This window comes from Pelodiscus sinensis, chromosome 5, assembly GCF_052426305.1.
Source record: "Pelodiscus sinensis isolate ZL-2025 chromosome 5, ASM5242630v1, whole genome shotgun sequence".
Lineage (NCBI taxonomy): Eukaryota > Metazoa > Chordata > Testudines > Trionychidae > Pelodiscus > Pelodiscus sinensis.
In genome coordinates, this window is record NC_143056.1 from 91,529,917 (window position 1) to 91,555,653 (window position 25,737).

Below are 25,737 nucleotides of genomic sequence, written 5' to 3' on the forward strand. Positions count from 1 at the left end.
TATCCTTAATTTGGCAAGCCAGAAATGTTTTTATGAAGTCATGTCTTCCTTGTCAGTGGGACTAGCCCTGCAAGGTGCACAGAACTTTCAACAGCTGAAAGTGAATTTAAAAGAGATTACTTTCAAGTTTCCTTTTCAATAGCTCCATGCACTTTGTGAAATGTTGTCTTCTACATCTAGCACAAGATAACCCAAGTTATTTTAAAATCTGAGTAAAGGAGGGGGGCAGAATGGGACGGGAAGTGTTTTGTGGTGTAATTCATAAGTAGACTATCTGATTTCTTCTGGGACATTATATACCCTGATAGTTTTTTAGAGAGTCTATAAAAAAATCAAACCAGGATACTTGCTGCCTAACTGCTCTAAGTCCTGAAAGAGCGAGATAATTAATTTAAACATAAAACTGGAGATGGCCTAGTGGAAAGCCATCTGGCTGTACACCATAGGTGAAATCTTGTCCCCCTGGAAGTCAATGTCATTTATTTCAGTGGGGACAAGACTTTATTCTAGGAGCCTATTCCTGCTCCTAGAATGACATTAGTAGCAACACTTATTGGGACCAGGATTGGATTCTATGACAGGTTCTTGCTGTACATATCAGGCACAAATCTCATGTTACATCATTCACCATATTGATAGATGAATTCGTGTAAGGACCAGCCATGCTAGTCTCTTGCACATCTGCTGTTCCTTACTAGAAAAAGTTGCACATTTAACTACCTTAAATGTTCTATGAACAAGCAGCTGTCCCCAACCTCTGAACCTACATATATGAAAAAAACAGCAAGCAATTGGTCTGGTAGCACTTTATAGACTAACAAAACATATAGATGGTATCATGAGCTTTTGTAGGCATAGCTCACCTCTTCAGATGACCGGAGTTATGACTAGGAGATAAGAAAAACAACTTTAATTGTTACAACTTGGGCATGAATGCCAGCTCTCCTGTGTAGTGATGGTATGGAATCATATACCACCCATTTCCACCAAGCTGCTAAAGAATGCTCTGTTACCAGCTGTTCATGGGGGGAAGGGAGGGAGCAGGGACTGTCAGATTTTCCACTTTGGAAAATACTTCTAGTGAATGGTGGCGGTGAATAACTTAACCCATTCATATTAAAGAATAACTGCAGTTAGACATGGAATGCTAGCATGCTTTAGTGGATCATGAAGGGAGTATTGAGACTTCAATAAGTTCTTTGTAATACAGGTTGACCATCGCTAGTCTGGTACCCTCGGGACTTGACCAGTGCCAAACCAGAGAATTTGCCGAACCACAGGACGTTAATATTGTCTAGAAACATTATCAACACTTATGCTGTTTACTGTGCTCTTACAATACATTTAGGGGTAAATTAGAGCTAAATAATGGCACAGAACACTGAGCAGGACTGGTGGCTGTAAACAAACTTTATGGGACTACAAGAAACGTGGCCACACTCATGATACGTGGACATCAGCTAACTGAAATCATGCCAGACCATGGATGTTGCTGGACTAGAGGGGTTCAACCTGTAGTATCGCTCAGTGAATATGAGCAGTGCTGTTCTAAGTGATTACTCATTTCCTCTGCCTGCTGTTTTCTTTCTGTCTTTATTTTGTTCCTTTTTACTATAGTTAAGTTTTGTTTAATTGTGATGATTCTCCTGCTATGTCAAACTGATGTGTTAAATGTAGTGTGTTCATTATGTTCTAGGATGGATGCAGTAAAATCTGTGAAAATAAAAGGTACTAGCTTAACGGTAGTCTATGGAGAAAAACATTTTTTCTTTACATCTGGGGGAATTTCTGTCTCTTAAGCGATGTATATAGTATCTTCACATACCCAATAGTGTACTAGCAATTCTTCATTGTTGTTTTAATGCTTGAATTTAAAATAAAAATTGATTTGAGTTTTTATTTTTTAACAGTTGCAGGATTTGGAATGGATCCCAATTTACAAATTGATATTATCGCAGAACTGGATCTTGTGAATACAACAATTGGAGTTACGCAGGTGTCAGGAATACATGCTAGCAAAGCGTTTTTATTCCAAGGTAAATCACACAATTTAATTTACCTAAGACAGCCTGTCTCCGTGAATTACGAAAAGACTGGATGTAAAACTTATTCCCTGCACACAATGCTTGCACTTTACTATGGCTTCTGTTGTTCCTAAAATACTCTGTGTTAATCTACTGAAATATACAAATGTTTTTAAATCAGGGGCAATGTTTAGGCCCAAAATTTCAATGAACACATTTTTTTTGGAGATGTTTAAACATTCCTTTATTGAATTTTCAATTGAATACTCCCATGTTAATTCCCTTGCATGGGCCGCATTGTGTGTACAGATAAGAGGACAGAACTAGAGCCCTTTGTAGTGCCGTGCGGAACACTGATAGTAGTACACCGGTCTCTGGTCAACTTCAGTGGAACTGCACATGTAAGAAAAGCAAGCGATGTTTATCTTCACCCTCTGAGCAGAGTGACAAATACAAAGTAAATGAATACATGGTGAAATAAGACTCTTTGATTTTTAAAGTAATTTAAGTTTCAGTAGTGTGAGGTGCAACTGGTGAAGTGATTTAAAAGTGGGATTTTTAAGTGAATAATGGGTTAAGTCCTAGGCTGCATGAAATTAATGTGGATTTTGCCAATGATGTCAGTGGGATTAGTATTTCAGCCATTGTCGCTAAAAACCCTAAAGTTGCTGCAATATGTTTACATGAGGAGGTAACAATATGAACAGATGATTTTTACCTAGTTCACTATAACATTTCTGTAACTTGCTAAATACTTGAAAGATTGCCTTGAATGGCTCTGTTTTCCCCCCTTTGTTAACAATTTAGAGGGACAAAGGGCCTGATTCTGATCTCATTTACTAGTTTTATTCCACGAATGTCTCTAGTTATACATCAGTTACATTAGTGTACATGATACGACAACCAGACCTATAACTTATCATGTAAATTATGTACAATAAGAAAAGAGAGCAAGTGCTATGACAGACTATTGAAAACCATATTTGAGAAATTATGTAGATTTACCCTCCTTTTGGGACTTGAAGTAAAATAGTTTCTGCTAATTCCTAGGTGCTGTAATTATTATCAGTGACATCAAGTTAAACATTATATCTGAAATGTTTTGCTTTGGATGCTTTTTCTCAAATATAAGTTGTTTATATTTTGTGCTGGAGCACTGCTTAAGCAGTTGAGGCCAATAGTATAAATTCGCATCGTTCCTCAGCAGACGGCACTGTCCTAATTGGCTTAAACTATTTTAAAATTTCTCATTGTGTGTTTTCGTGGAGTTAATTAAGAGCACACTGATGAACTGTTACCATAGATTGTCACAATCTAATAGTGCTGAATGAAAAATACTAAAAATATCCGCGTGTGCAATCTAGGGCTTGTTGCAATAGTTGATATTAAAAGTAAATATTAAGAGATCATAATCTTATTTCTTTAGTTCTTTTTGTCCTGGAAGATCCCCTAAATGCTTTACAAATTAACATAAAAATTATACATGCTGCCAAGTTTATCCACCACTGAAATTCAGCCAGGGTCTTCAATTTAGTATATAAAGGTTCTGGCCTAGCAAAGCACACAAGCATGTGAGTAGTCCCATTGAATGAGGGTGGAAATGGAACATTATGGCTCTTTTTCCTGTGCGGAGGGCTGCTAGGTTCCCCTTCCTCTCTTCTTCCCCCCTCAAGAATGTACTCACAGTGAGGGCACCATAACACAGCATATAAAGTTGCCGGATGCTTCCCATTATAAGATCTTGTTTTCAGTGACTTATAACTTGCTAAGCTTGAACTGTTCAGGCTGAAGTGTACCATGCTGGGTGTCTGCCTCAGGGTGAAGTTCTAGGAAAATGGCAGCCAAAACAGTTAAGCTGTTTCTGAGAAGGCGGCTAGGGAAAAATAAGTTTTTTGAAATGTAAAAATCAATCAATCTGTTTTACATTTTTTTTTCCTTTGGAACGCTTTAGTGCTCTCATGCTTTGGAGCAGGGAGCTGGCATTTTCCAGGGGAGTGGCCTGCATGTCCGAGATATGCCATTTGCCATCCTTGTAAGAACCTACCCAAACTTGGCAAAGTTACAAAGCTTTGAAAAATCAGTTTTCACTGGTTTAATGGAGACTTAGATGTAGCAGCTATAATCTCAGAAGAATCCATCCTCACTGAGCATGCTTGGGTCTCTTGTAGCTTCTTTTGTACATACACAGTCTGATCAGCATTCCCCACACATTAACTGAGTTTCCTTTGTGATGGGGTGTGGTCACAGACCTTTGTGGTGCCTCCCGGGGTGCTGACATGGCCACTGCCACTCGCCTTCTCGCTCTCTGGGGCTCCTCACCTCCTGGTCCTGCTGGGCTTTCTCCGCTGGTCTCCCCCAGCCACGGTTCCGAGCTGAGGTCCCTGCCCCCACCAAGAAGAACTACAGAGACTGAACCACTTCAGGTCCAAGGAAAGTTCAGTTTAGGACCCAGCCTCCTGAGATGGCCTTTCCCAGATGGGATCAAACCCCAAAGAATTAGGTAAGCCACCTTTAATAGTGAAAGGGGGAATGTGCACACTGGTTGTCCTCCCAAGAAATAATTGTTTACACTGGGTTTGATAGAAAGTAAAAATGATTTTATTAAGTGGAAGCAGTAGGATTTAAGTAGTAATAAGTGAGAACAGGCAGAACAAAGTAAGTTACAAATCAAAAGAAACAAAAACGCTTGGCTAATTCTATGCTGAAACTCACCCTAAAACCTCTTTCCAGCTGCCCCTCCAAACCAGGGCTGTCCCCCCCCACCCTGGGGTCTCCGGTTCCTTCTTTCAGGTGCTGCCCAGCCAAAAGACCAAGGCCTCTCCTTTCCTATTCTTTTTGTTAAGGAGTTGAGGCCACTCTCTACCAACCACTGTTCAGACTTAAGGACAATAGTGATAGTTTCACAGTTGAGGGTAACGCCCTCCACATCTCTCATTCTCACATTTGAAACCCCCAAAGTATTCCCCACTCCATATGTCTAATTTTACACACACAAATGATACACACATTAGAGTAAAATAAACAGAACCAGCAGATCATGACATGAAGATTGATGGGTTACATGAAATAATTTGATCAAAGCACCTTTGAGTAATGTATATTCATGTCCATAAGTCCATGTACTAAAGCATGGGGGCGGGGAGAGTGTCCGTCACATCCTCCATTCCCTGAGAACTCCTAAGTGTGTCCTAAGTGTGTCCTGACTGCTTATGTGCCATCCTCACGGAGTGATTATGTAGGCACTAGTCCAGGGCCACAGGAATGAAGCTGGACTTCCTTTGATAGCTGCTCTGAGTTGGGATGAGGCCAGGCTTGAGAGCTGGAAGGTTGTCTCTGAAAGACTCCTCTACGGTTGCCCCAGCACGGTGGAGAAGGAGGGTGACTGCCTGATTCAAATGTAGAGGGGACAACAGCTGGATCTGGGGGCTGGCAGAGACAGGTTGGGGAGCAGATGGGTATTAAAAGCATGGGGGAGCAGGGCTAGCAGGGAAGAATTGGGAGCTGAGTTGGGAAATGGGGACTGACTAAGCAAGGAGACTAAGGACAAAGATCTGGGATGGGGAAGGACTGGAGGTCTGGCAATGGCTGGGATGTGGATCAGAGTTGTGAGGTTTGGAGACTTAGTGGGAGAGGAAAATGGGACACTAATGGGCAAAAGAGAGAAATGGGATGGGGTAGATTGGAGGGGATGGGGCAGGAGGATTCAAAATTGAGACCATGGCATTGGTGAAAGTAACTTCAGTTTCTTACAGGAAATATTGTATCTTACCCCTCCAGGGGGAGGGGGATGAGGGCATGGGGTTGGGTTGTGGAGAGTGCAGGAGTCAGGGCTGGGAGTTAGAGGCGTGGAGGGCTCAGAAGTCAGGGCATAGGGTGTGGGGGCTTCAGGACAGTGGGTTGGGGGTGTGGATGGGGAGCTCAGGGCTGGGAGAGCAGCCACCACATTGCCTGGCTAATCGAGCACTGGGCTGGAGCTTGGGTATGCTGTGGCTGCCCAGCCCAGGATGCCAGCAGCATCTGGAGCCCTGCCCCCAGCCAGTCTCGTACCGGAGTGCTACACTAGGGTGCTCTGGCTTACTTGAACCTTCAGATACATGGGCAGAAAAATGTGTGCTCACTACAGTGTGTTCAGAGCCTGGAATGTAGCAAAAGATCTTTGAGTCTCAGCCAATACCTCCAATGTCAGCAAATATCTGTGGGAACCCATTGGCAAAACCCTATTCTCCTCTTCTGCTGGTCCCCATAGAGGATGACATGGTGTGTCCAGTTTCTCCATTTGCTCAAGTGTCGGCGTATGTGTTGTGGATCTGATGGGTCCAAACAGCGCTAAGGGTCAATGTCATTATGCTGCCACATGATGAAATTCCTGGTTTTTCAGTTGGCTTTTTTTTTTTTAAAAGTGGAAATACAGTGCAAAAAACTGCATTGAAAGAACACGATTACAGTGTGAAAAACCAGGTACTTAAGTTAGGAAATGTCAGAATTAAAGTTGCTTAGTTCAGACCCCTTGTGTATATACATTGTGGTCTCTAATTACATTATCCCATAATCATTGTCTGTCTTTTTACATCAGTGATGGGTAACCAAGACTAGAGAGTGGGCTGCACGGGTGGCGTTCCTTCGTCTCAGTGGACCACAAGATTGAAATCCAGTGATGGGCATGTGGCCCATTGGAGGTTGCATCTGTAAATGCAGGTTCCATCAGTGGCCCACACTCTCCCTCACTGTTCCCTTTCCCCACATCTCTCGTGCCCTGGAGTAATGAAGCCCAGCACGTCCTTACTCCCTCTCTCTCCCAACACTTTCGGAACACCACCGATCAGCCAGCTCATACTCCTCTCCCTCCCTGCCTCCCAGAGCTGGAATACTGCAAATCAGCCGATTCACAGCACTCCAAAAGTGATGGGAGGGTGGGAGAAGTGTAGAGACAGGAACGTTCCTGCCTTCCTAGCACTTTTGGAGCACCACGAATCACCTGATTCACTCTCTATCTCCACTCCTCTCCCTTGCTCACAGCGCTTTGAAAGAGAGGGGAGGAGTAAGAAAGCATAGGGCTCCAGTGCCCCAGGGCGCAAGAGGTGTAAGGAAAGAGAGCAGAGAGGGAGTCGTAGGCCACAGGTTGCCCACCACTGTCCTACATGGATGAATCAGGGTAGTGAAGATAGCTGTGTAGAGGACTCCTGCCCCATTTGCTGCAGAAGGTGAAAGGTGTGTGTACAGTGCATGATGCAGGAAGAGAGAGGGAAGTTTCATGTTGAAGATACCCTAGGATGACATCCAACTATGTCTACACTTGCACTCTCTTCCGAGAGAGAGATGCAAATGAAGACATTCAAAATGGCAAATGAAGCTGGGATTTAAATATCCTGTGCTTCATTTTCATATTCACGTTGTGGCGCTATTTCGAAATAACAGATGCTGTTAAGACGTGGTTATTTTGAGAGAAAACCCTTCTCTCGAAATAACTGGTAAACCTCATTGTATGAGGAATAATGGTTATTTCAAGAGAAGGGTTTTCTCTTGAAATAACTGCATCTTAACAGTGTCTGTTATTTCAAAATAGCGCTATTTTGAAATAGCTCCATAATGAGAATATGCAAATGAAGCAAGGGATATTTAAGTCCTGGCTTCATTTAAATTTTGAATGTCTTAATTTACATTCTTCTCTCAAAAGAGGGTGCAAGTGTAGACATACCCCTAGAGAACTGGTCTGTCTTTGCCTCTAAGAGAGATTTCCTCTGTGATGCTTTAGCTGAGCAAGTTACTTAAGCCAAACGGTAAATCTAACTTCAGTACCGGGCAAATTAGTTGAAACAATAGTAAAGAATAAAATTGTGAAGCATGTTGAAGAACATAATTTGTTGGACAAAAGTCAACATGGTTTCTGTAAAGGGAAATCCTGTCTTACTAATCTGTTAAAGTTCTTTGAAGAGGTTAACAAACATGCGGACAAGGGGGATCCAGTAGATATAGTATACTTGGATTTTCAGAAAGCCTTTGACAAGGTCCCTCATCAAAGGCTCTTGTGTAAATTACATGGCCATGTGATAAGAGGGAAGGTCCTTCCTTGGATTGAGAACTGGTTAAAAGACAGGAAACAAAGGGTAGGAATAAATGGTAAATTTTCAGATTGGAGAGGGGTAACTAGTGGTGTACCTCAGGGATCAGTCCTGGGACCAATCCTTTTCAACTTATTCATAAATGATCTGGAGAAAGGGGTAAGCAGTGAGGTAGTAAAGTTTGCAGATGATACCAAACTGTTTAGGATAGTCAAGACAGAAGCAGACTGTGAGGGACTCCAAGAAGATCTCACCAAACTGAGTGATTGGGCAATAAAATGGCAAATGAAATTTAATGTGGATAAGTGTAAAGTAATGCACATCGGGAAAAATAATCCCAACTATACGTACATTATGATGGGGGCTAATTTGGCTACGACAAATCAGGAAAGGGATCTCTGAGAACTTCCACGCAGTGTGCAGCGGCAGTCAAAAAGGCAAATAGGATGCTAGGAATTATTAGGAAAGGGATAGAAAATAAGACCCAGAATATCTTACTGCCCCTTTATAAAACTATGGTATGCCCACATCTTGAATACTGTGTACAGATGTGGTCTCCTCACCTCAAAAAAGATATTTTGGCCTTGGAAAGGGTTCAGAAAGGGCAACTAAAATGATTAGGGGTTTGGAACGGGTCCCATATGAAGAGAGGTTAAAGCGACTGGGACTTTTCAGTTTAGAAAAGAGGAGACTGAGGGGGGATATGATAGAGGTCTATAAAATCATGAGTGGTGTGGAGAGGGCAGATAAAGAAAAGTTATTTATTAGTTCCCTAAATAGAAGAACTAGGGGACACCAAATGAAATTAATGGGGAGCAGGTTTAAAACTAATAAAAGAAAGTTCTTCTTCACACAGCGTGTGGCCAACCTGTGGAACTCCTTGCCAGAGGAGGCTGTGAAGGCTAGGACTATAATAGAGTTTAAAGAGAAGCTAGACAATTTCATGGAGGTTAGGTCCATTAAAGGCTATTAGCCAGGGGATAAAATGGTGTCCTTGGCCTCTGTTTGTCAGAGGCTGGAGGGGGATGGCAGGAGACAAATCGCTTGATCATTGTCTTCTGTCCACCCTCTCTGGGGCACCTGGTGCTGGCCACTGTCGGCAGACAGGATACTGGGCTAGATGGACCTTTGGTCTGACCTAGTACGGCCGTTCTTATGTTCTTATATTCTTATGTAAACTTTTCAAATGTGGTCACGAATGATGTGTTCTATACTTTCTGGATGCCCAAAGGGATATTCCAAAGCAGTGATCGCCAACCTTTTTAAGCATAAGATTACTTTCTGAGTTTAAGTAAACCTAGGATCTAATTCAAACCCAAATACCCTTGCCCTGCCTCCTTCCTCACCCTTTGTTTGAGACTGGTGAGAGACAGAGGCAGGGGGAGGGAACCACCCTGACATCAGCATCTCCCTCTTCTGACTCTCCCATGCTGCACAGCAAGCAGGAGGCTCCTGGGGAGCAGCTTCAAGGCAGAGGGCAGGAGCAGCACAACTGTGGGTGGAGGAGCAGCTGAAGTACTGGCCAAACTATCAGAGGCTCCAGGATCTACCAGTAGATCCTGCTCTACTGGTTGGTGACCGCTGCCCTAAAGTCTGATATACAGAAGTGGGGAGCAGTCACAGCTGCAAGTGAGGTCAATGAGTGCCGTGCTTTGAACATATGACGTGCTATATAATGCTAACTATGAGTCCTAGACATCTCATTTTGGGCTTCCAAAATGAATGGATACGCCTGACATTAATCTCTCCATGCCTCGGTTCTGTGAAATGGGGATAATATCACCCTTCACCTCACAGGGGTCTTATGAAAATCAGTATATTTATGAAGCACTGCACTGCTAAACACCATAACAAAGCCCATGGGGAAACTAATAATTCCAGCTTCTGAGCAGAATTTGAATAGTGTGCAGTATATTGAACATGGGGTTGAAAACAAAATAGTGAATACTTGGTCATGGAACGAGCACCATCTATTCCAGTGGTTTTCAAGCTTTTTTTCCCCCCATGACCTAGTTGAAAAAAATTGTTTATGCCTGTGGCCTGACGAGAGAGTGGCTCTGGGGGTGGAGCTGAGGATGAGAGCTTTGGGCTGTAGGAGAGGGCTTTGGCTTTGTGGGGGCGGGAGGTTAGGGCTGTGGCAGGAGGGGCTTACCTTGAGCAGCTCCTGGTCAGCAGTGCAGTAGGGGTGCCAAGGCAGGCTTCCTGCCTCTCCTGGTACTGCAAACCATGCTAAACCAGAAGCAGCTAGGCAGTGGGAGTGCAGAGCTAGTGCATGGAGCCCTGGGTACTTCCCCCTCCACTCCTGACCCCCAACCTGGGAGCCAGGCCTGTTGCTAGTTGCTTCCGGGGCGCAGCACAATCTGCTGTGCTGACAGGCAAGAAGCCTGTATTAGCATCCCCACTGCTCACCTGATCACCCTGTAGCAACGAGACCCAGTGCCTGATATTATACGACTCAGTGCTAGGTTGTGACCTGTAGTTTGAAAACCATTGCTCTATTCTTTGCACTGAGTGGGCAGGAATTCTGTGGGGGGGGAAAGATGTGTGATCGTGTAATTCAAGTCTGTATCATAATGCACATGTAGCAAGGGGCTGAATTTAGCTTGCATGGACAATTTTAATTCCTCTCATCCCAAAGCATCATTACAGACAAAAAGAGCTATACAGCATTCATTCCTGCTCATGGCTTGTTTCTCCATTAAGCTCAGCCTGGTTGTGCCCCTGCATGCGATGTTCCGCAGTATAGTCAGTGGTCAGCCTCTAGGTCTGAATGACCTTGGTTGCATTGCGTTCTTTTCTCTGGCATCTTATCATTTGTCTTCTGCAGTGCCTCCACCATTGTAATCTCTCTGATTGCAGCCCATCCGGTACTCTTTTACATTCTCCTCTCCTTCTCTACGTCTTCATTTGTCTTAAAATCATTCCTCTTTATCTGTGCCATCTACCAAAGAACTCTCCTGTCTACTGCCTCCAGCCTTCTGATGTCTGTTTCATTTAATGGAGCTACTTCCAGACCATAATACTGTTAGTATACTGGTTTGTTACATTTCACTGTCACGGAGAACAGCTAAACATTGCGAGCTGCAATATTAAAACTTTAATTCTGATATTTCCAAAGAGCTTAATTTAACAAGCTTTATTTTTTTCGGCAGTGTATGTGTATATTTTATAGGCACACATATATGTGTATATCTGGCAAGGTGTCTCTGTCAGTGAAGTCACAAAACAATTTTTTTTCTCACTGCAAAACTCTTCAGGAGAGAGAACTGATCTGGATACAGCTTAAAAAGAGGGGATAAGTGAGATAAATCATCTACATATGGCACAATTAAAGATTGCTTGAGAGGTAATTACTGAATAGCACTCCAAGGCTCTGGAGATAAACTACTGTTAACCTTTTCAGTATCCAGAAATGATGCCATGCTGAATAACCAGACAGCCCTGCATATTTCCCATGGCCTGACAGCCAATGAACTCTCTTGGGAATGATCAGCATTTGAATTGTGTCAAGCTTCGTGAGAGATTGGCCTAGCCACTCTCATAAGAGCAGGAAAACGAAAGTCTCTCTCTGTAGTTAGTTGCCAATTTTCTACTCTCAGAAATCCGAACAATCGTGCCCCATACCCCCGCTTAGTCCATCCCCCCTCCCTTTGTCTTTCATTTCCCAGCCCTCACTCGCCCATTTTTTCTGGGCTGGTTCGTGGGGTTGGAGTATGGGAGAGTGTGAGGGCTTGAGCTTGGAATTGTGGGCTCTAAGGTGGGGCTAGAAATGAAGTGTTTGGGGTCTGGGAGGGGGAACTAGGAGGGTGGGTGGAGCTGAGGGGTTTGGAGTATGGGATGTGGCTCCAGGCTGAGGCAGGGGATTGGAGTGTGGGAGGGGGTATAAGTTCTGGGCTAGGAGAGTGCATTCCAGGGTGTTGCCATAAATTAGGTTTTCAGAGTGGGGCGGGGCGCCAGTCTCGGTCAGAGGCAGGGGTGCAGTGTGTGTGTGTGTGTATGAGAGCTCTGGCTATGGGTGCAGGCTCTGAAGTTGGCCTGGGGGTGTGGAGCTTGAGATAAAGGCAGGTGTTCCAGGCAGGGACTGGAGAGTTTGAAGGGCAGGAGAGGGATCAGGACTAGGACAGGGCTTTGGGGATTGGACTCGGGAGCAAGCTCTGGGAAGTGCTTACCTCAAGCAACTCCCAGAAGCAGTAGCATACCTCTGGCTCCAATGTGGAGGTGCAGCCTGGTGACTGTAGGTGCTTCCCCCACAGCTCCCATTTGACTGTGCTTCCAGCCAGTGGGAGATGCAAAACAGGCACTTGGGGTGGAGACAGCAGGCAGAGGCTTCTGGCTGCCCTTAGCGTAGTTTTTGGAGCGGGGACATGTCACTACTTTTTGGAGCCATGGAGAGCCGGAGCCGGCAGGGAGCCTGCCTTAGCCCTACTGTGCCACCGACTGGACTCCTAGCAGTTCGATTGGCAGTGCTGACTGGAGCCACCAGTCAAAAACTGGACACCTGGCAACCTATCAGTAGTTTGAGAAAGAGCCCCTTAATCTCTCGATAAGTCAATGAGAACAATATCCACACCTCTCTGTTGCCTCACTTCTAAATTGTAGCAATGCAGAATCAACCTGATGCATTCTCACTGACCAGTGCAAATCCACCGACGGGTTTGCAATATTTGGGGAGCCTATTGAGGTGATTTGTACTGGTGTAGAGCTGGGCTCCAAGCCAGAGTTCCCTATGCACCGCTTTGTATTTGCTGTCAGTCTGCAGGATTGGTGGGACAGTGGGGATTAAGATTGTCTAGAGGCTCAAGCAGAATGGAGACTACTGAGGCTGTGGAAGAAGTTCCCAGCATGCTGGTTGTGTTTTGGGACTAGAGATTTATCTGGTTATAATTTTTATGGCCCTTGGTAGAGCTATGTGATACTTTGAAAGAGAGGTAAGTTAGTTTTCTAAGCTTTTTAAAAAAAGGCAATTTCTGGCTTTTAGTGACATTTTGAGAGAGCAACGAAGCCGATTTTGGTGTTTAAAACATATATTTTTTAATGCCAGCAAAATACCCCCCTTCCCCAGATCTGACTGGTTGAAAGTGAAGATCTATACCTCTTGTAGACATTCACGTGGCGAATGAGTGGAAAGGGAGCTTGTCAATAGTTACAAAATTTCCGTTTCCAAATAAAAACTCAATCCAGTAATTGTAGCAACACTAACTGAAAATGATTGGTTCCTACCTAGGGACATGTGCAGGAGAAGTGAAAATATTTCTGTGCTGTCTGCTTCTGTTACCTGAATTATTTTGGGTTTCCCAGCGTGTCTGTATTGAGTAGGAGAGAACTCTGATCATACATTGCCACTGCCCTTGGCAGTTACTTTTGCTTTCCTGTGGGACGATAATTGTGCTGCTTGTCTGTCTGCTTTGATACTGTGGTATACATGGGGAGGAGGAGACCTTCTGTAGCTCTCACTCCTCTAATATGCCCAAACACCATGAACTTTTCTGTCAATCTGTTGACAGACTTTTAATAAAGAGAAGCAGAGTGAAAAAACGAGATGAGTAGGACACATGAGGGTAACTCCTAATATTGCTAATGGGAGTTGCAAGGTTCCAAACCCTAATATATCATAGATCGCCTGAACACCCATATCTTTAAGGGAAAATTGTTCAATTTTGATAAAAGTAATAGTAATGTTCCTTGGAGCTCAATCAGAATCAAAACAGAATGTGTTTATACCTTTGTCTTAAAGGGATGCTGTCAAGCTATTACTCGCACAGGACCAAATTCCATTTTCCTTACTTCATGAATAGTCACATTGGAGTTAATAGGGTAACTCACCGAATAAGATACTACTTAATTGAAGTTTAGATATCATGATTGTTATGGGCCAGATCATAACATTATCCACTAAATACTATTCAACTGAAAATATTAAAAACCTAATCTTCTTCTCTCTATTTATACTTTTGCTCTTCACTTGCTGAAGCTCATCCCCATACAGAGTGGCAGGCATATATGCTACTGAAGAGTGACGGATGCTTAAATGGATTGAACTGGGATTTTAAGGAAACATCAGCCTTGGGCTTGTCCTCTGCACTGAGGGTGAATATTGCCCGGTGAATAACACTTACTTGGCCAAATAGTTCTAATCTGCCTGTTTCTTAGTTTTACACCTGTGTATCTCTATTGACATACCTTGATTTACACTTCTGTAAGAAAAAAACAGAGCTGGATCCTTACTGCTGAGTAAGTAATGGGTTGTCTACATGGGAAATTGTTCCAGAGTAGCAATTCCTGATTAACTCCCATATTTGGGGGCTCTTCTTTCAGAATAAGAGAACTTTAGGAGCATGTACAAATGGAGTTAATCTAGAATACAGGTGGGACCTCCTTGGTCTGGCACCCTCAGGACCTGGCTAATCCCAGATGAAGGATTTTGTCGGACCAGAGAGTCATTTCTGGGCTCACCCTTGTCACCAGTCCCCCTATCCATGGCCTCACTCCTAGCCAGCTTTCCCCTGCCGCTGGCCCCTCCGCACACAGGGCTCCTGGCCCCACTGCTGGGCTCCCTCCCCGTGGGGCAGCCTCCCTGCTGCGGTTCAGTTGCACTGCTGGGCGACAAGCCCTGCTTGAGCTTCAGACTCTCTGGGCAGTACTGCTGCCTCCTGCCCTCACCAGGCAGCTCTGCCAGGCTGCTGTGGGGCTGCCGGGATTTTTGCTGTGCCTCTGGGCAGAACCACTTCCAGGTTACTAGCCCCACCTCCAGGCTGACCCGCGGTCAGGCTCCCAGCCCCGCAGGGCAACTGCGCTGCCTCCCAGTCCCGCTGAGCAGCTGAGTCTCTTGGTGGTAGCAAGGCTGCCGGGCTTCTGGTTGTGCTGCTGGGTGGTCCTGCTGGAGCAGTTTTACTGTTTGGCTCCAGCCCCACTGCCTCCTGTCTTCCCTCCTCCATCCCCCCACCCCCAGTGTTGGCACCAGGTGACAGCCCTACTGCTTGGCTCCCAGCTTCGCTGCCACAGGGTGGCCTCGCTACTGGGCTCTAGCTCCGCTACAGGGCTCCCAGCCACCAGCCCTTCACCTGGACTCTCTGGTCCTGGGACATCTGTGATCCTGCCAGACCAGGGATGTTGCTGGACCAAGGAGTCCCAGTTAAGAGAGGTTCAACCTGTAGTTAATCAGTTTTAAATTTACAGTTTTATTCCAGGTTAATTTTCATCTATAGGTGAACCCTTAGTACTATTAAGGCTTTGTCTACAATACAGCTTGTAGCGGCATGGCTATATGACTAAAAGATGGGCAGCATGGCTGCTGTTTGTCAGCTCTTTTGCCAGCAAAACATCTTCCATCTCTGATGAGTGGGATTTGCTTTGTCTGTAGGACAGTGCTCCTGCTGACACCGTGGTGTTCACACTGGCACTTGTCATGGCAAAATTTGTCTTTCAGGTTTTTTTAAACACTTTTTTGAAAGACAAAAGTTTTGTTATGCGAGAGGCTTGAAGATTCAGAATATGTGTCTGCTACCACCTAAAGTAAATCAACCTAAGGTATGCAACTCCAGATGCATGAATAATGTAGCTGGAGTTGATGTAACTTAGGTCAAGTTACTGTGGTGTCTACATTGCACAGGGACAATGGGAGAGTATTTTCCATCGACTCACCTTACTCTTCTCATCAGGGTTGACTGGAGAGCAATCTGTGGTTGATTTGTCAGGTCTTCCCTAGACCTACTAAATTGACTGCCATTGACTCACTTCCCACTTCACTAATCCTATAGAGTAGATGCAGCCTGAGACTCTCAGCCTAGACAATGAAATGATTGATTTAGCTTTTGTTCTTGTGCATTAGCACCCACAACAGTTGTATTTGGGCTCAAAATGTTATAGGGGACTGTGAACACTCAAAAACCCATTTTAATAGAAATTTATTTAAATCAAGTTGTTGGAAGCAGTTCTACTCCTATCCCATTTTGTTTAATCACTTCTAAAAGAAAAGCGATACTGTAGACAAAAGGCTAAATTGACAGAATTTCTTTAATATAATTATATGGATAAAATAGTTAAAAACCGTTATGCATCTTTACCAGATTAAGCTTGATCAAAGCATAATATGGTAGCTAGAAATGGCTGACTTCCTGTGTGTGTGTGGGGGGGGGGGGAGAGCGGGCGGGAGAGAGGAGACCGGCTACCTTGAAATACCCCCAGGAAATAAAAATTAGAGGTTACTTTTGAGGACTCAGTATGGTTCTTATCTGCCAAAAATGCAGATTAATCTTGCCACCCAAATCCAATATATTGTTTGCTATGTGAGGAAGGGGAGAGAGTTTTTTTCTTTCATTTTTTACACCTAAGTAATATTAGATTATCGTGTAGCATCATGCCATAAACTGACACATGACATTATGTAACAGGTTGCGAAGGCAAGGCAATGTGACACAAATAAATGTAGTGTCTCAGAATTTATCCCCCTCCCCCCAAAAAAGAATTATTTGGCATCTGCTATCCACTAGAATATAGATTATTCATTAATTATCAAGTCAGTAAGAGTTTAGGCTGTGCGAATGCTAAAATACTAGAGTGAATTCCATAATTCCCAGAAGTATCTGAGGGAGTTCCACATCACTGTACATTGAAGCAACCAAAGCTATAGCTGAGCATTTACTTTTTGGCTTTTCAAAAGGTACCGTTACTTTTCCCCTACATTTCTTTCATAGATACACTTAAATATCCCATTGGTACTTTGATCTATAAAAAGAAAAAGATAACATAGGATCATAGTACTTAGTCAGACATACTAGTGTGTCAAGTCCATTCCTCCTTGCATTTACAGGAAACTGCTCTTTGAAGCTTTGAGTTTTCCTATTGCTCCAAGGGAGCAGGTCTTTAGTCCTAGTGTAGACAAGTTTTGGTGTTCCTACTGTTGCTTTTATTAAGCTTAGTTCTTGTGCTTCTCATATCATGAGTATCCATCCTCTGAGTGAAACCAAAGGGAGCTTTCAATGTGCAAAGAATGCAGGATTGGATCTCAACTGTCAAACAATTTAAACACCGAAATGCTTCACCCCTTTGTTAGATAATTCAAATGTAATAATGTGTATTCCAAAATCATAGTTCTTGGGGGGTCAGGGGAGGAAATAAAAACAAGCAAGCTAAGATTAGCAGAAAGATAATTTTTGGTGTCACAATTCTTCTTGCTCTGTGGAGAGCTATACAGGTGCTCATTATGCTGGCTTGGAAAACGAAGCAGCATAACGTTAAAATGTGACACTTCTAGAACTCATTTGATAAATGCTTATGATTTGCAAACTTGATGTACTGTACTTTATCTGGAATGGTGCTTTCCAACAGAGTATACAGCTAGCTCCGGAGGTAGGACTTCAGGAAGGTGTAAGTTACTGTGATCTTCGCAAGAAGAAGTGGGGCAGAGACAAGGAAGAAGTAGCTAACTATTACCTTTGTGTAGTTAATTATGAAGCCAGTATAAAATTAATATTTGTTTTCTATTGCCATATTTAGAAGTTATGATTCTCTGTATTACTCTTTTTTTCTTTGGTCAGTGTATTTAATGGCAGTGTATTTAATGTTTTTGATGTGCTGTAAATACTTGCTTTCAGATGGGATATTTTGTCTTTCTAGTTTTATATCGTCCTAATTGTTTTGAAGTGCCCTTTAAAAAAAAAAAAGAAAGAAAAAGAAAATAAACATTAGTGTTGGTGTTACTGCTAAAGGCAAGAAATGCAAAAAGGGGGACACATGTGGCAATTCTATTTAAATAAAAGCCAATATTCAAAAACAAAGGCTCACAGAGCAAAAGGGAGCTCTTAGTACCCTGAGCACGTTTGCTGTTATGGATGAACCCACAGCAATGGATGCTATCAAACTTGTCATATTTTATTCATGAGTTGTGGTGTGCTTGGATGAAGTAAGAAAAGCAATGCTCCAAATCATAATTATGGTGTAAAAAGATAAAACAGTTGTTATTGTGACATTTTTGAAAATTCTTAAATCTTTCAAATAATTCAGATAACTTACATGGAATGACTAAGTGTGTTGGCTCTGTTTGATTCTTTTTGTTTCTTTGCAGAATGTAGTACAAAGATATATCCTGAAAGAATATATAAATATGTGAGAATATACCCACACTCATAATACACACACTTCTGTATTCTTTCAGGATGTCTCTTTTAACAGTGTTCCTCAAAGATACAGGGGAAATAAATTAAAAAAAATAATTGTAAAGAGGCTGGCAGCAGAAATTATACATCAACAGAAAAAGGCTTTAACAAATATTACATTGCAAGCTATTATAAATTAATTTATAAATGAAACAAAGCTTCATTTTCAGTAATTCAATTGCTTAAGAACTAGTCTGTTGTGATTTTTCTGATGTAAAGAAATCCTAGCAGGAGAATTTGTTAAAAACATAATCTACAAGAAATATGCAAAGAAACATGTTACGGATTTTCTTTAAGATAAGCTAAAATGTGTTTTTTTTAAAAGTAATTTTAAAACTGTTTAAAATTTCAGATCATTTAGGCCCTGATCACTAAAGCACATAAGTACATATTTAACTTCCATTTTGATTTCAGTGGGCTACTTATGTGGTTAAGAGCTTTGCTGAATCAGGGCCTAAGAAAACACCTGTGTAGATTTAACATTTTAAAATAAATACATTTATAAAAAAAAGTTATGTTTTTGTTTGCCAGCATCTGAGTTCAGGGATCTTCTTCTGCTGGAAGAGTTAATGAGTTCACCGAGGTTCAGATTTGTGCAAATGCAAGGGTCTGTATGGGTCCAATTATAGGACTGAACTTTACTACTTGGGAATCACACTGTGTATTGATGGACACCTTCTGTAATCTTCTTGACTTGAATGGAATTGCACAAGGGCATAAATCAGTAATGAATGTGAACCATACAGTGCAGTGAAATAGATTCCTTACAAGCATAGGCCAAATTCAGCCCCATTGTAATTCCATAGAATGAATTCCTTGGGACAGGGACTGTTGCTGTGCTAGGCACTGTACAAACACAAAGCAAAATGCAGCCTTGGTCCATGACTAGGGAACCTGAGCTTTACAGAAACATAAATAATAATGTTAACTTCTTAAGGGTCTAAGCCCAACCTTATTGATTTTCAATGGCTTTGGCTTAACCCCTTGGTAATCAGCTGTGTCAGGAGACAAACAGCACTCTGAATGTAGAGTGGGAAGTCAAGAGCTGGTACTTTTCAAATAATATATATATATTTTTGAAAACACATTTTATGTGCAGTTAACACTAATACAGTGCCTTCTATCTGAGTAGCTCAAAGTGCTTTACAATCATGAACCAATTTGCCTCATAGACCACTTCTGTTATTCATGAGAATCAGCATTAAAGATTGCAATCTTCTCTTTACAGATGGGGAAACTGAATCCTAGAAAGATTACAATATACCCAAGCTTCCAAGTAGGTACATGGCAGAGCCAGGGTTAGAGTGCTGATATCTTGATTGGAAGATTTGGGAGCTAGCAGCATACTAAATTCTGTGGTCCCATTGAATCACTTTCTGGGATTTATAAAGAAGCTCAGTTGGAATAACAGTGGGATTTGGATGCCTTGGGTTCCTTTGATAATGCCAGGCAGTGTGACTACTTACCTGAGTAAGGCAAGCAGTATTTCCATTGAAAACTGGAACTATGAAGCACTTTAGAAGCAACTAAATATTGCCATTAACTTGTGAGGAGATGTCATCCTGTTAGTAACATCCATTGTATAAGGCAATGTTTATTGCCTTTTCCTGTAAGATTGAGCATTTCAGCCTAATGGGGTTGCTTTTTGGTTGCTTAAACTATTCTGTTTTTTTGTTTGTTTTTTTGCTTCTACCTGCCAGCACATGCCCTTAAAATTAGCAGATATTTTAAACATAATGTTTATTCCTTACCTACATGTGGTCGAGCCAGAAAATTATGAGGTCATAAAGTCAACTCTGTCTCAAAATTGTTCTTTTGGGGGTGGAGTGGAGGGAAGGTGCCAGGCCTAAAGTCAGATTAGGCAGAATTTTCAGTGTCTCATTGTTTAGTGTGACACTGATGTTTGTCGTTCTAAATTAAATCCCAACCAGACAGTGTTTCTATGAAAAGGATAGTAAATCCATCATATACCTTAGAAATCACTGTTTCTCCCGGTGTTGGATACATTGCTGCTGACTCTGCTGACAGTTTTTGTGATTGGGTTGCATGGGCACTATCTGCTTTCCATAATGCTCTTTAAATCCTCTTGTGAAAAGTTGGAAAAACAATAATTGAACATTTAGCTTTTGCAGTGATAACACAACTGTACCTTGTGGGCAATACAGATAAGCAGTGGGAAAGACCTTATAATCAGTGAGTCCTGAACTAATTAGCTAACAAGGCATGTAATTTGATTAGCTGATGTGATTTAAGAGCAGAAGATGTGCTTTTACTGGTACTGTGACTTCTCAAGCATTTTTATTGTCTAAAGAGTAGGCATTTAATTTAAGAGCTCAAACAGTCCTAAATAGTTTTGATTTCAGTTCTAGTGTCTTTAGGGAAAACAAGCAAACAAACAACACAGCTTTGCTTCAAAAGACAAGCCCAGTAGCCATCTAAAAATCTCTGAATCAGAGTCAGATGCTTTAGTTACAGGTCATCACTAAAGCAGACCTATGAGAGGAAAATACTAGTGAAACACACATTCATTAATTACTTGTGGCAGGTCTACTCTTGAACACTATTATTCCTTCTTGATTTCTCAACATCTTCTGTTTTTCTGGCTAAATGGTTCGTTTAGTGGTATATCATGCTATTCCTGTAGCTTATGGAATGCATGTATTCTGTTGCTGGTGAAATGCCTTGTTGTAATCCTCATTCCATGTGAGCATAAAGAAACTGAGGGCTCTAGAGATTTGAAGCTCTCTATGTACCTAAACAAGTGCCAGCACCTGCAATACAGACTTCTCCATAGCATTCTGTTAGTGTGTCTCAACTCTGTCCCACCAGGGACCTTTTATTGGTAGGGGCTGAAAAGTGGGTATTCTTTCCTCCTTACTTTGTATTCATTTCCAAGTCTCATATGAGTAAATACCACTCAGTTTGTCCCAGTGTGCCAAATTTATGTAGTTCAGTTTTGAAATATTGCTGAGGCAACCAAAGGCATTTCTCTTAGACTCCCTGACAGCTACTTAATTAATATGATTTTGGTCATTCTAGCTGATGCTCAAATTAGGCCAATTTCCCAGAGGTGAAAAGTCAGACATTAATCCACTAAACAAACTAAATTATGGGTTGGGGAGAGACTATAGTTTCATAAGTGGTCTCTCTGATTTCTTAGTGTCTCAGTATTGGATTCTCAGGGTTAAGAAATTTGAAATAGTTTCCCTTAAAAGAAGATGGCTTTTTATTTCAAATACTAGATTCAGATTAAGAGAGAACTAGTTTACAAATGTATGCACATCAGAATGACAGGAACACATGAATGTTTAAATCTGGTAAGATCAATTGTCAGGGTAATTTTGCATCATGAAGAAGGAAAGTTTATTTAGAAATATACAGTTTTCCACATTCGCTTTTTGAACTGCCTTTGTTGTATAGCCATGGGAACTTACCTTTGAAACATTAGCTACTCACCCTGGTAATTGCTCCATCCTCTAATTTAATGAAAACCCATTAAACCGAAACAATAATTAAAATGAGACATCATCTCTGTAGGAGGCTTGCATATTAAAATCAGTCAGCATTTCAGTGCAGGCAATCTTATTCTTGAGACAGTGTTTGAAACAACATGTAAAAAGTGATTTATAATGAATAGTAATAAATTAGAAAGCTGTGCTGTTAAACATGATGCCCTACTGTTTATTGAATCTGAGAAGAGCTGGCAATACAATAAATGCCAATAAAGCATTTGAGAAGACTTCTCTCACTAGTCAGACATCCCCCTTAGCTTAGAAGATGGTCATGCATGTGGTTTGACATATTTTTGACATTATGCCCCAGTCAGGCGTCTTCACTGAATGTGGCTTTATAAGAGTTTATGTCCTCTCCTGAGGATAGGCTGGAAATTAGCTTTAAGAGATTGCTGGCAGACTGTGATGTGTGTGCCTGCTGTACTGGTGTACACAATGTTGGCAAACCTGCAGTGATGGGTACCCCAGCTGATGAGTGCCCTAATAAAGACCAATGTGATGCTTTCTGCTCATGTTCCATGCTGTAGAGCCGCTGTGTACTGGCTGACAGCTGTATGGGAATACTAACCAGTGTTCCCTCTAATTATTTCCATCCATGTGCAGAATAAATTGTGTGTTCACTGAGGCATATGCACCACCAGTAGAAAGACATGCTAATGGCTGAGAGACCTTTGCTAATCAGTGGGGTGGCATTTGTATCTTTCCCTGGGTGGTTCCCCAAGTGAGAGGAACACTGAGTGTCCTAGGGAGTCAGGAGGCCTGTCCATCTTAGTTCTAGGTAGCACACTTTGCAAATTCCCTTCTGCTCATATTAAGATAGAAACTTCCACCCATTGTTCCACTAACTCTGGGGACCCCAGATCTGAAAGGAGTACAGACATTAATGTTTTGAAACTACACCATCAGAGAGTTTGTTCTACTGTGTTGGCAGCTTTGGTCCTTTTCCCTACTAATTTTGTCTACTTCTATTTAGGGATCATTTTGCAGAAGCCAGCCTGTCTTTCTTTTGATTTACTTCCTTGTTTTAACATCCTCTGATCTGCAAGTGGCAAAGCTCTAAGCATATTGTAGTGAATTGGGGAGAGTTGAGATGGTGATGAGTTCATCAGAAATATACGGGCTGAGGACCAAATTTGGATGCTAAGATCTTTTAAGGCCTGATCCTTGTGAGATGCTGAGCTCTCCAAATTCCATCTAACTTAAAAGAGCGTGGGCTCTCATCAGCTCATGGGATCAAGCCCTAGTTGCAGATGCAGTGATTGGAGAAACTGACGAAGGGAAAAAGACAGCAAGACAGATTGTATCTGAGTACTTCATGCTCATTAAGATTTTGATTCTTCGCGCATTGAAGGTCCATGGCACAAAAGGAGCATTGTTTATGTGGACCTATATTTTTGGCTGTCTATCAGAACTACACCGTGCCAGCAGCATGATCAGTCCCAGTGGGCAGAGGAGTTAGTGTTTTAAGGCTATATGCTTATGCATAAGGGCTCTTATCTACTGTGTCTGTCAGAAGAAGACCTGTACTCACACTCCACAGCAGGTTGAGAGAACAACAAAGTAAGTTGCATATTGTGATATCCTGTGCATTGCTTTTCCATTGATGTCTATGTATAGGTTGAGTTTGGCTCTGTATTTTGGGCTCTGTGTTAATGTGTCTGTGGATAGTTTCCTTTATTAGATTTATAGTAGTTTTTATTCAGGCCACATTTTTGGTTTTAAATGATTTAATAGGCAAGTGAGGGTGGCCTAAATATCTATCTTTGTTTAGCATCCATAATAATTTTGAAGGATTTCATAAAATATACAGATGAGTATTTCAGCTTTTACACCAGTAGAACAGTAGAGGCATTAAGCTAGTTATACTATGTATGTATTAAGACAGAACTTAAGTGTTTGCATTCAGCATTATGTGCTGGCAAATGTCCTAATTAGTATGTTCTCAGCGTCTTTTGAAATCTCCTGACAACAATGGAATTAGCCATCAACTCAAAGGACTCCTCCAGAATTTGAGCAAACTGGAACGAACCCATATTAAACCCCACAAGTAGAAGTTTACTTGGAGATGCATTAAGTTAACACATGGATAATTAATAGGGCTGTCAATCGTGGGTAACTCACATGATTAACTAAAAAAATTCAACCTGATTAATCGCAGTTTTAATCACACTACTAAACAACCAATGGAAATTAAATATTATTGGATGTTTTTCTAAATTTCAATTACAACACAGAATACTAAGTATACAGTGCTCATTTTATATTACAAATATTTGAACAGTAAAAATGATAAAAGAAATATCATTTTTCAGTTTGTCATAAATAGTGTAGGGCAATGTCTTTATCATGAAAGTGCAACTTACAAACTTAGATTGTTACATAACTGCACTCAAAGAAAATCATATACAACTTTAGAGCTTACAAGTCCACTCAGTCATATTTCTTATTCAGTCAATCACTAAGAGAAACAAGTTTTCTTACATTTTCAGGAGATAATGCTGCCTGCTTCTTAATTACAATGTCACCTGAAAGTGAGAGAACAGCATTCCCATGGCACTTTTATAGCTGGCATTGCAAAATGTACCAGATATGCTTAACATTCATATGCCTTTTGTGTTTCATCTATCATCCCAGAGGGCATGTTTCCATGCTGATAATGCTCATTAAAAATAATGCTTTAATTCAATTCATGACTGAACTCCTTGGTCAGAATTGTATATCTCCTGCTCTGTGTTGTACCCTCATTCTGCCATATATGTCATGTTATAATAGTCTCAGATGATGACCTAGCAAGTGGTGTTCATTTTAAGAACACTTTCACTGGTATCTTCTTTGTGTTTTGTCAAATCTGCCATGTGAGATTTCTAAATATAGCTATAGTACTTGACCCAACACTTAAGAATCTGAAATGCCTTCTAAAATCCCCGTGACAAGGTGTGGAACATGTTTTTAGAAGTCTTATTTGAGCAACATTCTAATGTGGAAGGTATAGAACTCTGACTACCAAAAATGAAAATCAAACTTCTACTGAAGCAAAATGCAGGACAATGTAGCACTTTAAAGACTAATAAGATGGTTTATTAGATGATGAGCTTTCGTGGGCCAGACCCACTTCCTCAGATCAAATAGTGGAAGAAAATAGTCACAACCATATATACCAAAGGATACAATTAAAAAAAAAATGAAAAAAAAATATTTTTTTTTTTAATTGTATCCTTTGGTATATATGGTTGTGACTATTTTCTTCCACTATTTGATCTGAGGAAGTGGGTCTGGCCCACGAAAGCTCATCATCTAATAAACCAACTTGTTAGTCTTTAAAGTGCTACATTGTCCTGCATTTTGCTTCAACTACCCTAGACTAACACGGCTACATTTCTATCACTAAACTTCTACTGGTGGCATCTGACTCATGATGAAAATGAACATGCATTTCTCCATGCTGCTTTACATCGTTATCGAGCAGACTCATCAACAGCATGGACACATGGACCATGGCAAACTTGGCCACACCCATGATAAGTGGACATTCAAATAACTAAAATCATGCCAGGCCATGGATGTTCCCAGACCAGAGAGTGCTGGACTAGAGAGATTCAACCTGCATTTTTTATAGTGCAAATATTTTTAATAAAAATAAATATAAAGTGCACACTTTGTTGTCTGTGTCATAATTGAAATAAAAATATTTGAAAAGATAGAAAACATGCAAAATATTTAACAGTGCAATTAATTACAATGTTTTTAATCGCTTGACAGCCCTAATAATTACAGCTAATGCATACTACTCTAGTATCTGACAGAATTCTATATTTTTAAAAATACTTATTTTAAACAAAAGAATCTTTTCTGTTCCTTTTCTTTGTTGCAGGTAGAAATCTCCTTCCACAGATCCTTGGTAAAGGCTTAGGATATCAGTTTGCACTTTCAAATAGATATACAGAGTTGCTTATTTGCCTGTGACTTGTTTAAAGAAACCCCTAAGCAC

At 41.4% G+C, this 25,737-nt stretch overlaps 1 protein-coding gene across 4 annotated transcripts in view; it reads left to right on the forward strand.

Moving 5' to 3' along the window:
- Nucleotides 1-25,737, forward strand: part of NELL1 (neural EGFL like 1) — a 464,201-nt gene that overhangs the window by 5,986 nt on the left and 432,478 nt on the right. For all 4 annotated transcript variants that reach the window (XM_075927741.2, XM_075927743.2, XM_075927742.2 and 1 more), the window contains exon 2: nt 1,911-2,036. In XM_075927741.2, coding sequence (XP_075783856.1) covers nt 1,911-2,036 — 126 coding nt within the window. The remainder of the gene's footprint in view (nt 1-1,910; nt 2,037-25,737) is intronic.